This window comes from Chiloscyllium plagiosum, chromosome 20 (assembly GCF_004010195.1).
Source record: "Chiloscyllium plagiosum isolate BGI_BamShark_2017 chromosome 20, ASM401019v2, whole genome shotgun sequence".
NCBI classification, from domain to species: Eukaryota; Metazoa; Chordata; class Chondrichthyes; order Orectolobiformes; family Hemiscylliidae; genus Chiloscyllium; species Chiloscyllium plagiosum.
Genome location: NC_057729.1, coordinates 4699452 through 4715506, shown reverse-complemented (window position 1 = coordinate 4715506; position 16055 = coordinate 4699452). Strand labels below are relative to the sequence as shown.

General features: G+C 43.8%; 2 protein-coding genes across 2 annotated transcripts in view; one reads left to right on the top strand and one right to left on the bottom strand.

The window, feature by feature from the left end:
* The window catches only part of LOC122560003 (tumor necrosis factor receptor superfamily member 5-like), a 31983-nt gene extending 22649 nt beyond the window's left edge, over positions 1 to 9334 (bottom strand). Inside the window, exon 1 of the mRNA XM_043710154.1 lies at positions 8612 to 9334. Coding sequence (XP_043566089.1) covers positions 8612 to 8659 — 48 coding nt within the window. The 5' untranslated portion in view covers positions 8660 to 9334. The remainder of the gene's footprint in view (positions 1 to 8611) is intronic.
* Positions 9335 to 12880: 3546 nt separating this feature from the next.
* The window catches only part of LOC122560002 (AP-1 complex subunit gamma-1-like), a 138231-nt gene continuing 135056 nt past the window's right edge, over positions 12881 to 16055 (top strand). Inside the window, exon 1 of the mRNA XM_043710151.1 lies at positions 12881 to 12976. The gene's annotated coding sequence lies outside the window, so the exon portion shown is untranslated. The remainder of the gene's footprint in view (positions 12977 to 16055) is intronic.

Genomic DNA, 16055 nt, shown 5'->3' with positions numbered 1-16055 from the left:
GGTACTCAAAATACCGTATTGACAGGCAGTTATAAAGCTGGAGGAGCTGGGGAAAGTAGACCCATGGAGAGATGTAAAAACAAGCATTGATCGACCAGGAGCAGGTGAGGGGACTCTGGGTGCTCCAGTTTCCTCCCACAATCCAAAGATGTGCAAGTTAGGTGAATTGGCCATGGAAAATTGCCCATAGTGTTCAGGGATGTGTAGTTTAGATGCATTGGTCTGGGGTAAATATAGGGTAAAAGGGTAGGGAAATGGATTGGGTGGGTTACTCTTCGGAAGGTCGGTGTGGACTTGTGGGGCCAAGGGCCCTGTTACCACACTGTAGGAATTCTATTCTATTCTATATGTGCTCACTAGTTGAGGCCATACTTACCAGCATAGGGGGAAGGGGTAGACTGAGGTGATGGTGTGAATGCTTAAATAGAGAAGTAAGTCAAGCTGCAAGAACGTATTTCAGACCTGTTCAGTGAAAGTGATGTGAGTGTCTGGGTGATTTCCAATTTATAAATATCAAAGGAAGGTGGTCAGCAAGTAATTTGGGTGAATTGTGAAGTGCAGTCACATGGTAAATCCCTTTTTGGAGGATAGATCATCAGCCACCAGATACTTGTGTATCAGTCATGGTCTAGATTAGAGTGGTGCTGGAAAAGCACAGCAGTTCAGGCAGCATCCGAGGGGCAGTAAAATCGACATTTCGGGCAAAAGCCCTTCATCAGTCATGCCTCAGTTGTTAGCATTCTGGCCTCTGAGTCAGAATGATGTGGTTTCAAGTTTCATGCTGAATGTGTAAGCACAGAACCCAAGCCTGAGGCTCTAGTGTGGTGCTGAGAGTGGGGTGGTGGGGCATTATTGAAGGTGCAGTATTTTGGATAATCTCACACCCTGTCAGGTGCATGTAAAAGATCCTATTTTGAAGTAGAGCAATGGAATTCCCAATGTCCTGGCTAATATTGATCCCTCAGTCAACATTATCGAAACAGATTAGCTGGACATCATCGCCTTTCTATTTGAGGGAGGTGTTTGTGTCACTTTTGCCTTATTATCATAGTGACAACACTTCAAAATGTGGCTGCGAAGTGTTTTGTGTTGTTCTGTGGTCATGAAAGGTGTGGTATGAATTCAAGACTTTCTTTCTGAAAGACTGCAAATGGATATACACTATTTGTTTGAAGCAAAGACTGGATTTATTGCAAGTGGTGGCTTAGAAATTCCTAAAATGGTTTGGCACCTCCCTTTTAATTCAGATCAACAATTAAAATGGCAATCGGATTATTGCGCAGAAGGAGTATATTTTTCTCCATTATGGTAGGGCATTGCAAGATTTTAGATTGATATGGTCTCCTCTTAAACCTGGTATCTTAGAAATTCCTAAAATTAATTGGCACCTCAATTTTTAATTCAGATCAACAATTAAAACAGAAATAGGATTATTGCACAAAAGAAGTCCATACTTCTCCATTGCAATAGGGCAATGCAAGTTTTTAGACGAACATGGTCTACACTTGAACCTATTTTCTGTAGGTATACAAATGAACATTCCACTTGTGGAGCTGACAGTATTCTTACCTTTCTTGATGTGTATCCCTAAAAAGAAACATTACCAGCTTTGTTTTTAAGATATGTCCTTTGGAATGGACTCTGTATATATCACATACCCTGCCTTCTCTCTAGCAAATATCATTCAGCAGACATCAGTTCTGTCCACAGCCATATACCTGTCAGTTACATTCCAAGAACAGTCCCACAACCAACATGTAAGCAGTGCCAACAAATGCAAACTCATTGAAGTTTAGAAGAATAAAATGTGACCTTATTGAAAAATATAAGATGCCTACGGGACTAGTGAAGGTAGATATGGAAAGTTTGTCTCCCCCTGTAGGAAACTCTGGGTGCAGATGGCATAATCTCAGCCTAACTAGGCAAGAGTTGAGGAGAGATCTCTCCTCTCTGATGTAGTGAACTTGTGGAATTCTTTACCATACAGGCTGGGTCATTAAGAATATTCATGGCTGTGATAAACATATGTTTAATCAGTAAGAGAAACAAGAGTTAGAGGAAAATGTCAGGTAACTGGAGTTACGGATTATGAAATGAGGCACGATTTCATTGAATTGTAGAGAGAACTCAATGGGCTGAATGAAGAGCGCTTGCCCGAAACGTCGATTCTCTGGCTGCTCGGATGCTGCCTGACCTGCTGTGCGTTTCCAGTACTCCACTCTCAACTAATGGGCTGAATGATCTACTTCTGCTCTGACATCATATTTAAACATTCCTTGATCAATTCCTATGCTCACACACAAGATGTGTTGCTTTACAGAGAGCTAGCATGGATTTGGTTAGCTGAATGGCCTTCTTCTGAGCCATAATTCTTTTTTATTCTTGTTTGGGAATTGGGTGACACTGGTAAGTATTTGTCGCCCTTCCATAATTGGGTTTGTTCAGGCATTCCAGAGAACAGGAAGAGCAAAACACATTAATGTGAGAATAGAGTTGCTTGTAGGCCTAATTAAGTGCTTACAGACAACAGATACCTGTCTCCAAATGAGTTTTTAGAACAATCAATGATTGGATTTGAACCCATGTCCGCAAACATTAGCCTGGGGTTTTAGTTCATCAGTTCAATGACCTAAGCATAATGCCAATTACTCCTGTAATGACTCTTTGAAGTTTTAGATGACGTGGGCCAAGACTGTGGGGAATAATAGATCAGGTGCAAGATTTTTTTTTAGTAAGATATAGATGCTTTATAAAAGATATTCAGTCCCAGTTTAAATATCATACTTTTATGCAAATGTTTATCAATTTTGTTTCTGACATTGTATGGCAGCACGATAACTTACAGAAATGTAAGAAGTGGAGAGACAGTGTTGGATGGTTCAAGCTGATAAATGAGAAATACAAAACTGCAACGATATTGTGTTACTTTTTTTTCCTATTAACTTGTGGGACATAAGCGACGTTGCCTGGCCACCCTTCAGGAGGTGGTGGTCAGCTGCCTTCTTGAACCACGCAGTTCATGTGCTGTAGACAGACCCATGCTGCCGTGAGGGAGGGAATTCTCCATTGTTCTCCTTCTTAATCAGTCTCTTTGGATCGAGGATGACTGGTTTCCTCTCCATTTTGTTGGGTCTTAAAGTGGTTGGTAAGTTCAATGTGTAATCTGCAGATTCTGCCATGTACCATGAAGGTGATGGTTGAAGGGTCAGACAACTGAATTGTTTAGAGGTTTCTACAATCTCACCAACACCTTGTCTTCACCTCTTACTGCTTGTTGTGAGTCCCCATTTTCATCTGTCACAGGCCAGAGACTACAGTTATTTGGCAGAAATAATTGAATTTCTTCAGGGATGTTGTGGGGACATTGTTACTCTGTCCTCCGAAGAGTGTCCTGCTGAGACTGAGTTATTTCTGCAGTCTGGTCTCAGGCATATGAACTTAATGTCTCACCCGCTGGAACTGCTCTGAAGTAATTAATGCCTTAATGCTGGGACAGGACGCTGCACATTTTTGGGCCAATTGCTTGCCAAAGATTTGGATGATCTTACAAAGATACCATTACCATTGTAAGACCTGGGAGTCTTTGTGTATTTGACACTAAGTATCAAAATAGCTTGTTGAACTATATAACCGCAAACATTAAAATATAAAGTGGAGGATTTAACAATCAAACCTTTTATTACCTAAGTCAGTTTGCACCTGGAAAACTACATATTGTTCATCTCTAATTATCAAAGGAACTGTGGAAATCTTAATGCACAGGTTGCAAGGAGAGCCACAAAGCTGATTCCTAATACCAGGAGTTGTGAGAAATTGGACTTTAGCTTTTCTACCTTGAGATGGCAGTGATAAAATGCTTCCAGTGTAGAAGCAGGACATTCAGCACAATCAGTCTACACAAATGTTTGTGCTCTGCATGAGCTTCCTCCCGCTCGATTTACCTCAAGTCTTCTTATCAGCAGAAACGTCTACTAACTTGCTTTTCATGTACCTGTCACACTTCCCCTCAGTCTTCCCATGTGGCATCTCTAGTACCATGCTCTAGTTGTATGCTCTCACTACATTAAACCATGCTGGCTTAAAGGCAGGTTAGTCTTTCAAAATCGTTTCGCTACTATCTGACAACTGGCAAAAGTAACCAATAGTCATCAGTGAATCATGTTCATAATGTTCTGGTCCCTTTGAAATCCAAAAGGTACAAGTGAAATATTGCAATTAAAGGGTGGCCAGACACAAAGGAAATGATACTTCCCACTCAGTAATTTCTTGTTCCCAGCAACTATCACAGGTTTTGCCTCAGGTTCATCCCTCGTGCTTGAAACTACAGAGTGACTGCAGGCAAAACCATTCTACCAAGCAACAGATCATGTTTGACCCTCACATGCACTTCCCAACAATTGATCCATTAGATAGTGATCAGAGACAGGAACCCTGGCTTTCGCTCTCCATTCATTAGTCCAGGACACTGAGACAAATCAGAGTAGTCTTGTAGGCACTTCACTGGAGATCTGGACTTCAGCAAACATCTGATGAGGATGAAAGATTTCCCCTCACTTCCCCCCACCCCACCCTCTTTCTCTCTCTGTCAGTCCTTCAAAGTGAAAAGGATGCTTACCATGAAGTACTGTATGTGGAAAGAACCTGTGGGTGGAGTCTTTAACATGGGAAGGCTGATACATAGGGATATCCCTACACCTCAAGGACTGCAATGCATCAAGAAGGTAGCTTCACCATCACTTTCTTAGTGACAATTACTGATGGACAATAAATGCTGGCCCAGCTAGTGACACCCACATCTTACAAATGAATAGGAAAGCTCCCATAGCTCCATAGTGGAATCATATTCTTCCTGCAAAGCAGTAACCAGAATTGTTTCCAATACTTTCACTATGGCCTAGCAGGTTTTCTCTCTAATGTCTAATTCTAGTACAACCTTCCTGACTTTATATTCAGTGCCCTGATTAATGAATAATATATTCCATATGTATGCCCCAAACGATCTATCCTGCTGCTTGTGACTATGCAATCCAAGCCCCTCTGTTACCTGACAATCTATGGCATCCTGTCATTTGCTGCATATCCTTGGTCCTGTTAGCTTTCCCCAAACGTGTAGCCACACCTCTCTGGCCTGAATTATATTTGACACATTTTTATCCATCTGATCAGCCCCTTGCTATCTTCCTGCACTCAACAACTTTCATTTTTATTATCAAATACGAGGCCAACTTTTTATATCATCTTTAAAAAGGTCCCCTGCAATTCAATGTAAATTACTGGTCACCAAATAAAGCAAGGGATCTTGCGCTAATCTTCATTGGAAGCATCTTTCCCGTCACAAATACACCTATTGACTCCTTCACTCCAGCCACTGAGCTAATTTTGGATCCAACTTAAACTTGATCCTTTGAGATTTTACATTTCTGATGTCATCAAAGCCTTATAAATATCTAGGTAGCTATATCAAATGAACCACCTCCTCAAAAAACAACTAAACGCAGTAGTCAAATATTATGTTTTGTTAACAAATCCATGTTAACTGTGTTTGATAAATCCACATTTTTCTGAGGATAACTTATACTGTGCCTCAAGATTTCTTTCCAATTAAATGTGTCTACCAACAAGGTTAACCAATTGAGTTGTAGTTAAAAACTGAAAGAACTGCAGATGCTGTAAATCAGAAACAAAAACACAAATTTGAGGAAAAGCTCAGCAGATCTGGCAGCATCTGTGCAGAGAAATCAGAGTTAAGGTTTTGGGTTGAGTGACCCTTCCTCAAAACTGATGTTAGCTAGAAAAATGTCATTTTTTTGCAGAAGATAGGGGGGGTGGGGAGGGGTAAGGAGTAAACCATAAGTGGGAACAGATTCCTCTGGGTTTCCTCCAGGTGCTCCGGTTTCCTCCCACAGTCCAAAGATGTGCAGGCCAGGTGAATTGGCCCATGCTTAAATTGCCCATAGTGTTAGGTGCATTAGTCAGGGGTGAATGCAGGGGAATGGGTCTGGGTGAGTTGCTCTTCGGAGGGTCGGTGTGGACTTGTTGGGCCGAAGGGCCTGTTTCCGCACTGTAGGGAATCTAATCTAATAATTATCAATGGGGATATTAGTGGCTAACAATGGGAGTGTAATGGCAGACCCTGTGACAACAAGGCCTGGTGTATGGGGGTTGGGCTAAGGACATGGGAGAGTTCAAGCCCTAAATTTATTGAACTTGATATTGAGTCCAGAAGGCTGCAGGGTCTCCAAATTACTTGGCTGATCCCTTTCTCCATTTTAAACAACAGTACAAAGTGACTAGTCCTGCAGTCCTCTGGCACCTCACCTTTAGCCAGTGAGGATAGCAAGCAGCTGCTTTAGGTTCACTTGGTGCTCTCGGTAGCCTGTGTTGAAAAGTGTGTTGCTTGAAAAGCCAGTCAGGCAGCATGTAAGGATAAGGAAAGTCAATGTTTCTGGCACCGTACCCCACCTTTTCCTCTACTACATTGATGACTGTACTGGCATCACCTCGTGCTCCCATGAGGAAGTTGAACAATTCATCAACTTCACTAATACTTTCCACCCTGACTTCAAGTTCACCTGGACCATCTCAGACACCTCCCTCCCCTTCCTGGACCCATCTCCATCTCTGGTAACCGACTCAACAAGGACATTTACTTTAAACCCACCGACTCCCACAGCTATCTGGATTACACGTCCTCCCACCCCAACCCTCTGTAAAAACACTATCCTTTACTCCCACTTCCTCCTCCTCCGCCATATCTGCTCCCAGGAAGAGCAATTCCACTTCAGCACATCCCAAATGGCCTCCTATTTCAAAGACCTCAATTTCCCCTCCTACATGATCAACGATGCCCTCCAGTACATCTCCTCCACTTGCCACACCTCTGCCCTCAAACCCCATCCCTCCACCCGCAACAAACTAGAAACCCCGGGTCCTCACCTTCCACCCACCAATCTCCGGATACAGCACATTATCCTCTGCCATTTCCGCCACCTACAGTCAGACCCCACCGCTAGGGATATATTTCCCTCCCCACAACCATCAGTATTGAGCAGAGACTATTCCCTTTGCGACTCCCTTGTTAGATCCATGCCCCCCACCATCCACTGCTGGCACCTTCCCTTGGCACTGCAAGAGGTGTAAAATATGTGCTCACACCTCCTCCCTCACTTCCATCCAAAGTTCCAAAGATCCTTCCACATCCAGTAGAAATTTTCTTGAGTATCCAAACACTTCTCTACTGTGTCCATTGCTCCCGATGTGGTCTCCTCTACATTGGGGAGACAGGATGGCAACTCGCAGAGTGTTTCAGGAAACAGCTCTGGGACACACGCACTAAACAACCCCACCGCCCTGTGGCCGACCACTTCAACTCCCCCTCCCACTCTGCCAAGGACACGCAAGTCCTGAGCCTTCTCCACCACCAAATCCAAGCCATTTGAGGACTGAAGGAAGAACACCTCATTTTCCACCTTGGCCGATTTATCTCTCAGGCCCTTCCCCGTCCCCCATTCCTGAGCTCCAGCCCTTGCAGTCCTCACTTGCTCTCAGTAGCCTAGCCTGGTAATGGTCAAACATGGTGAACCATTTGTTATTTGTTTTCTAAGTTTATCACGTAAACAATCGTTCTCACTCAGCCTCCGCATCCACAGTGTTTGCATTGCCACCTATTATTTGTTTAGGTTAACCTTTGCCCCTCTCCCGCAGTTACGTCTACATCTAACAAAATTGTGATCATGACCATGCAAGTGCTGGTACTTCTGCCATATGCCGTCTTCATTTCGCAAAATTGAGGAAAATATTCCCCTCCCATTGTTGAGCTGTGTTGGAAACAACACCATCCGCCAATGTCTTTTAAGAATTCTGTGCCCTCGATAACCTTTCACACTAACTCTAACTGACTGAAACCTGCAATTAGCGCTTCATCGTTTCTGCACTCGGCAACATTCAGCCCATGACACATTTCAGTTCTGAGGATCTGAAAACTTAACTCTGATTTCTCTGCACAGATGCTGCCAGGCCTGCTGAGTTTTTCCAGCAACTACTGTTTTTGCTTCGATTACACGTTTGCTTTTCTATCTCCCTCTGACCGGGGATGTACGGTATATTCCCAGCCGTAGGTGCGTTCCGTTCTTACTCAATATTGAGGACATCGTCCGTCCTGATTGATTGTCTCTCCTAAGCACTCCCACTCCCATCCGCAACTATTTTTCAGCTGCCAATCCCCTTCTGAAAACCCTGTACACCAGAAATGTCCACTTGCTCTTCCTGCCCTCTTCTAAGCCACGTTTCAGTGGTAACTGTGATGTTATATTTGAAAGTGTCTCTGTGCCCTCAGCCCACTTATCCTATTGATCAGACCCCCAACATTCAAGTGTTGCTGCCAAATAAACCTGTTGGACTATTAACCTGGCGTTGTCTGATTTTTAACTTTGTCCACCTCCAAGTCATTAGTCACTGAACAATTCCCCCGCGGTCTATTTCCCAGTGGTTATTCTCTCGCATTCACTCGCCAAATGCAGAAAGAAATTCCTGTCCCATTTCTTTAAAAAAAGGTTTTCAACAGGGAGCAAGCTAACTCCATCGCAGTAATTTTGAACACATTGAAACTTACCTGAAACAGACATAAAACACAGCAAGCCAGGATACTTGGTCTGAGCATTTTGTCCTAAACACTTCCTCCTTTTTTTTTTCAATTTTGTGTGAAAAAGTGATCTGGAAGGGATGTTTGATTTTCTTTGAGTTAACAGTAGGTTCCTGCCCGAAACGGTGGCTTTTTCTTTGCTTGTTGCAAATACGTTAGCGATCAGGCGCAGGAGCGATTTATACAGAGCACTGGCTCCTTCCCCCACCCGCCTTTAGGCGGTATTTTCCGAGGGGCTTTCCAACCGCAGTCTCTTTCACCTAAACCTTGCGTTACTTTTGTTTTGCTTTTGGGTTTGTGTGGCGCTGCTGACAATACCGTTATTCCCATCTCATTACATCAGCTCTGCTTCAGTATCTGCCGCTAAATTCAGATAATATCAAATCATTCATTGTTTGCAATCGTGAAACCAACAGCGTCGGATTTCCTCCTGTTCATTTCCTTCTAACAAAATAATGTCGTTCCCAAGTTATTGTCCTGACGGTTTAAAGGAATGGAAATTTTGCACAGAGTGGTTCGAAAGTGTTTTTTTTCTCCCCTCCCCTGTTCAATATCTCAGATTGTGTGCTGGGTCTGTCTCCTCTTAAACTGAATCCTTCCTGTTAGACAGAAGCGTTAAGGAGAGCTGACCCAGCTCCTGGTGATTTCACACTTGAATTGCTCAGCATAAAGAAAGTTCCAGCCAGAGTCCAAAGCGTCCGGGTTAAGGGTCAAGACAACCGTGGGTGGTCCTTGGAAAGGTCGAATTTCTCCCTTGCCCCCCCCCCCCACATACATATACACACATACACAATAACATAAAACTAAAAATAATAAAGCCAACAGATTTAGCGGCAGTGACCTCAATGCCTTACCACAAAAGAAATCCCCATGATCTCAGACTGAGGTTTGAGGTGAAACTGGAGCGTCCTGAGATTGGGCATAGCAGATGAGGGAATTCTGTGTGATGGAGGTTCGAGTTTTGCTCCACTTTTACCAGTAATCCAAACGATTTCCCAACCCCACATCACATAAGATCATAAGAAATAGGAGCAGGAATAGGTCACCTCACCTCTCCAGCCTGCTCCGTCATTCAACAAGATCATGGTTGACCTTTTTGTGGACTCAGTTCCAACAACACACCCCTCATCATCATCCTTCATTCCTTTACTATTCGAAAATGTATCTTTGCCTTAAAAACATTCAACGAGGTAGCCTCAACTGCTTCACTGAGCAGGGAATTTCACAGATTAACAACCATTTGGGTGAACAAGTTCCTCCTCAACTCAATCCTAAACCTGCTCCCTGTTATTTTGAGGCTATGCCCCTAGTTCTAGTTTCACCGGCCAATGGAAATAACCTCCCTGCTTCTATCTTGTCTATTCCTTCATAATTTTATATGGCTCTATAAAATCGCCTCACATTCTTCTAAATTCCAATTCCAGTCTACTCAATTTCTCCTCATAAGCCAACCCTTTCAATTCTGGGATTAATCGAATGAACCTCCTCTGTAGCCCTTTCAAGTGCCAGTACATCTTTTCTCAAGTAAGGAGACCAAACCTGAACACAGTACTCCAGAATTGGCCTCACCAGCACCATATATTGTTGGAGAATAACCTCCTTAATTTTAAACTCCATCCGTCTAGCAATGAAGGACAATATACAATTTGCCTTCTTAATTACTTGCTATACCTGCAAATCAACTTTTTTTGATTCATGCACAAGAACACCCATGTGCCTTTGTACAGCAGTATGCTGTGATTTTTCACCATTTAAATAAGTGTATTTTGCTGTTATTTCTACCAAAATGGATGACCTTACATTTAGCAACATTGTACTCCATCTGCCAGACCATTGCCCACTCACTTAACCTATCTATATCCTTCTGCAGACTTTAAGTCTCATCTATGCGTCAATCTCATTTAGCTGTTGCTACTTCACAAAACAGTGAAATGTCACCTGTCATTTTTGTATCTTTTCTTAAGCACTTGGATTACCAGTGGCCTAGAGTCTGGTACCTAAACATTCTGTTTCCTGGAGGTGTAATGCTGTTATTTGTCTCTGTACTAATGTTTTACACCAAGTGAAGAAACTTTTTGGTCTGGGTAAATACCTTGTAGGATAATAAGGAAAATCCTGTTTCTGGCCACAGGGCTTTCTAACGCACCCAATGTACATTTTTCACAAACAAATTTACAATGTCATAATACAATAACATCTACAAATGATTTCCATTAAAAAGATCTTGGCATTTAAATTGATGATAAATGGATGTAAAATTATAGTTTATAAATTCATGTAAGCTGAACTGATTTCTGCTCCATTTTACCACTGGCTGCAAATCAGCTTTGGTTTCTATAAATTTTACCTCACAATTTTTTACTAATAGAACATAGAACAGTACAGCATAGTACAGGCCCTTGGCTCTCGATGTTGTGCCGACCTTTTATCCTACTCTAAGATCAGACTAACCTACATACCCTTCATTGTACTATCTTCCACATGCCTATCCAAGAGTTGCTTAAATGTCCCTAATGTCTCTGACTCTACTACCACTGCGGGCATTGCATTTCACGCACCCACCACTCTCTGTGTAAACAACCTACCTCTCACATCTCCCCTAAACCTTTACCCAATCACCTTAAAATTATGCCCACTCATGATAGACATGCCCGCCATGGGAAAATGTCCCTGGCTATCCACTCTATCTATGCCTCTCATCATCTTGACTAAGGAAGCTCTAAGGGAGGATCACCAGACCTGAAACATTAACTTTGATACCTCTTCACAGACGCTGCCAGATTGCTGTGCTTTTCCAGCAACCTCTGTATTTGTTTCTGATTTAAAGCATCCGCAGTTCTTCCAGTTTTTATTCAAGCAGACCAGTTGCTTCTGGAGTCTGGTGTCAGTGAGAATACTGAATATCCAGACTATGACTTATATAACAATCAATTTTAACATGGCATAATGCTCACAAACATCAAGATTTCAACAAATACTTGCATGTGGTACATATCATGGGTCTACAAACACACTTCACCTTGTGACATTTGGTCATACTTTTGTGTGAACATTTGTCAAGCACATTGGCCTACTTCAGTTCCTGTTTATTTTGGATTGTCAGTTTCTATACTGGGGTAAAAACAATGACTGCAAATGCTGGAAACCAGATTCTGGATCAGTGGTGCTGGAAGAGCACAGCAATGCAGGCAGCATCCGACGAGCAGCAAAATCGACGTTTCGGGCATAAAGGCAGAGAGCCTGAAGCGTGGAGAGATAAACTAGAGAAGGGTGGGGATGGGGAGAAAGTAGCATAGAGTACAACAGGTGAGTGGGGGAGGAGATGAAGGTGATAGGTCAGGGAGGAGAGGGTGGAGTGGATAGGTGGAAAAGGAGCTAGGCAGGTCGGACAAGTCAAGGGGACAGTGCGGAGCTGGAAGTTTGAAACTAGGATGAGGTGGGGGAAGGGGAAATGAGGAAGCTGTTGAAGTCCACATTGATGCCCTGGGGTTGAAGTGTTCCGAGGCGGAAGCCCTGGGGTTGAAGTGTTTCTATACTAACAGCTATTCTGTTTTATACTTGTGGCTCAACTTTAACCAGAAATAGAACAATGGATAAGATGTTAATAGAAAGAATTGTGATGGGTTTAAAGTAACAGCTTAAGGTCTGAGTTCATTAAATATATACATAAAATATCAGGCAAAATTGTAATATTGTACTGAGAAGACTGGAAAACCTCAGCAAATCTGGTAGCATCGGTGGAAAGAGAAACAGAGTTAACATTTCAGATCGTGACTCTGCATCAAGCACAGTTCAGTAAAACATTGTTGAGTCAGGTATTTTCGATTGTGAGATTGTATTTTGAAAGTTAAATCGGATGTACAGACCCCAAATTGTCACAACCCAGTCCAATTCACAAACAATGACGTGGGGAAACGTTTCCCAATTAGGCTGTCAAAAATTCCACTTCTTCCTTTATCCGCTGCAATTTACGGGAGTACATATAATCCGCGTTGATTCCAAGGGTTTTGTTTTAACGGATCGCTGGAAAATCCCTTACGCACATACTCCAGGTGGAAATATTGAGCAATGACTCCTGCTATCAACTGGGATTGCGAGTTGAACCACAACTCCCATAGTGCACTGTGCTTCACCCGTGAGGAGAGCGCCTGCGCATTATGTGCTGCTGGAATTTGTAGTCTCACGCGGTGCCGAAAGATGGAGGACTACAATTCCCGGGAGGCGCGGCGAGAAGCTGCGCATGCGTATTGGGCCCATACTAACCTGAAACGGCCGCCATCTTTCGGCTAGCGGGGATAGCGGGGAGACTGTTGTCGGTTCGCGCTTTGGGTGATGGTGAGTACCGGAGGCTGACAGCAGTTCCAGGCGGCGGCCGTCCGTCTGTTAATTCCTTAGCGTGCGGCCCGAGCGCAGTCTGGGGGCAAAGGGCGTGCCGAAAACTGGTTCCGATTGTGTTTGGGGACGGAGCGAGGATGAAAGCTGACCTCTCCCCCTCCCTCAGTGACAGGTGCACAGGCAGACCTCAGTTGCAGGGGGTCTCCCTTCCCCTTGGAAAGGGGAGCGGGGGAGGCACTAACGATAGTGGGGGATGAGAATAGGGGAATAGGAGGGAGTGGAGAGGGTGAGGAGAATGAAAGTGAGGAGAGGGTGAGGGATGGGAGCAGTGGAGGGAGCTAGGAGGAGGAATGAAGGGGATAAGGGAGGGCAAGGTCCTCCTGGGGGTGATGACAGGAGGAGGAGAGAGCCTTCACCTAGGAGGGGCTATGTGCAGACCCCTAATTGCAGAAGTGCGAAGACACTCTGTACCTGGTGGGAGGAGGAGGAGGAGCAGGGATTGAAGGAGGACCAACATCTCTGTACAGTGAAGGAGAATGGGATGTGGATGAGATGGCAGTCACCTGTGGTTAGGAGCTGTCACACGAGCCAGCAGAGATGGTTTGGGGGAGGAGAAGGTGTCGGGGGGGGGGGGGGGGAAGAAAGTGTGGTCAGGTGTGTTGGAAGGTGGCTTCAGGGGCCTTCTCCGGAATTGAGGAAAAAGGGTGTGACATGTGTAGATGGGGCACTACGTTATCAGCGGCGTGAGGCATGTTGTTGGTGGTGGGACCCTGAACTGGCCAGGAAAGGTGGGCTTTTGGCACATCCATCTCTGGGTCATAGAGGAGGCCTTTTGATATGCTAGTGTAGGCCTGAGAGGTGCAGGAAGGTTTTCACCTGGGCCGATATGGGGTGTGCCCCTCCTCTGAGCGGAATGCAGCTTGTATAGTGACATTTCCTTATCCATGAGGTACAATATGTACTAGTGGGCTGGGTTGTACATGAATGTAACATTCTGTATATTCACAAATGATGCTGCTCAGTAATCAGTGTTCAATTTGCATATAGTTGTAATAAAAAGTGGAAAATGCCAGTGTAGGTGCCAGTTTTGTATGGTGAGAATGAGACAACCCTTCAATGCTCCAAACGTTCATGGGTCATGTTAGATGCCTGCAAGTAAAGAATTGGACTGTGTAGGAATATGGGCTGATTGGTATTATGTCATATGGTTCCAGCTGCATGTGCTGTATAGATCTAGAACAAACCCACATTCACAGGGATATATGTGCTTCAGGTTTTTCCTTTATGTCTCATTTGTACTCTTTATATGCAACTTAAAAAGTGATTTTTCTGTTTTCACACTGTTGTTTGATAATTAGCCAGTCAAGTATCATCTGCAGCAAAGAAGGTGTTGACACTGCAGATGATTTGCTGTGTTCAGTTAAAAACAAAATCTGCAAAGTAACAAAGCTTGCATACTCCAACTTCTATATATACTTTGTAGGATAATCAAAACATTGTTATCAAGATGTGCATGTAAGATGGTGTAATGTCAGATACCTCAGTGTATATACAGTATACAGTCTACTGAACAATAAAGTACTGTATCTGTTCCAAGTATCTTTAATTCTGCATACTGTTATGTAGTTTTATTTCTGGAAAGAATGTTCAGAATGGGGTCGTGGGATCCTGTAGTGTCTGCTGTATATAGTTTGTGCGATTGTGAGACTTTTTGACAATCACAACCTTTCCGAAGTTTATAGTTTTGATCCGAGGAAGAGCATTAGAAGGATGTGATTGTTTATTAACATTTAGTTCCTTTGTAAACACAATGCTAATTTTTTTTTGAAAAAGCCATGATATTTGAATGAGTCCTTAGGGTAAAATTCCCTGAACTGAAGAACTGTGCTCTAATAGGTTTACGTTTTCCTGTGCTACTAAACTGACAGGTGTATTGTGGAAGAAATTATTTTCCTTGCACAGTGTTTAGGAACCTGGGGTGTGTACTTATTTCATTCCTCAGGGAAGGTTGCTCTTAAATATGTCTTGAATACCAATATGCTTCTAACCCAGGTGCTTTCATCTTTCTTAAGAACAGTTGAAATGAGAGACAGTGAGATAATGAACAGCTGCAACCACCCCTACAAGTTGTTGTCTAGAAAAATGAAAAATAGCTGATGGTGACCAAGGATCAACAGCGTTTGGCTGTCAAGCCTGTGGACATTTTACAGCCTTACAAATGGCAAGAATACTGAACTGCTTGATATGAAAACATTTTTCTTAAATCCTAGGTAGTGCAATTATGTTATTTCTGATCCTATAAAGTGATGCCAATTAGTCAGCTGGATTGCACAGCAGGTTTATATTTGTTTTCAGCTTGATAATCTGCATTCGAGTCCAAATAAATGTCCTGTCTATTGATGTTGAGAGGTCTATGTCAAAATGAGTTTCAATCTTTATATTGCTGGAGCTTAACGCCAGCTCGCGGACACCTCTTCCTACTGCCCCCTTGACCATGACCCCACCTCCCACCACCAAACCATCATCTCCCAGACCATCCATAACCTCATCACCTCAGGGGATCTCCCATCCACCGCCTCCAACCTCATAGTCCCACAACCCCGCACCGCCCGTTTCTACCTCCTCCCCAAAATCCACAAACCTGACTGCCCCGGCTGACCCATTGTCTCAGCCTGCTCCTGCCCCACCAAACTCATCTCTGCATACCTCGACATGGTCCTGTCCCCATTAGTCCAAGAACTCCCCACCTACGTTTGGGACACCCACCCACGCCCTCCACCTCCTCCATGATTTTCGCTTCCCAGGCCCCCAATGCCTTATCTTCACCATGGACACCAGTCCCTATACACCTCCATTCCCCATCACGAAGGCCTCAAAGCCCTCCGCTGCTTCCTTTCCTGCTGAACCAACCAGTCCCCTTCCACTGACACCCTCCTTCGACTGACTGAACTGGTCCTCACTCTGAACAACTTCTCTTTCCAATCCTCCCACTTCCTCCAAACCAAAGGAGTAACCATGGGCACCCGCATGGGCCCCAGCTATGCCTGCCTCTTCGTTGGATATGTGGAACAGTCCATCT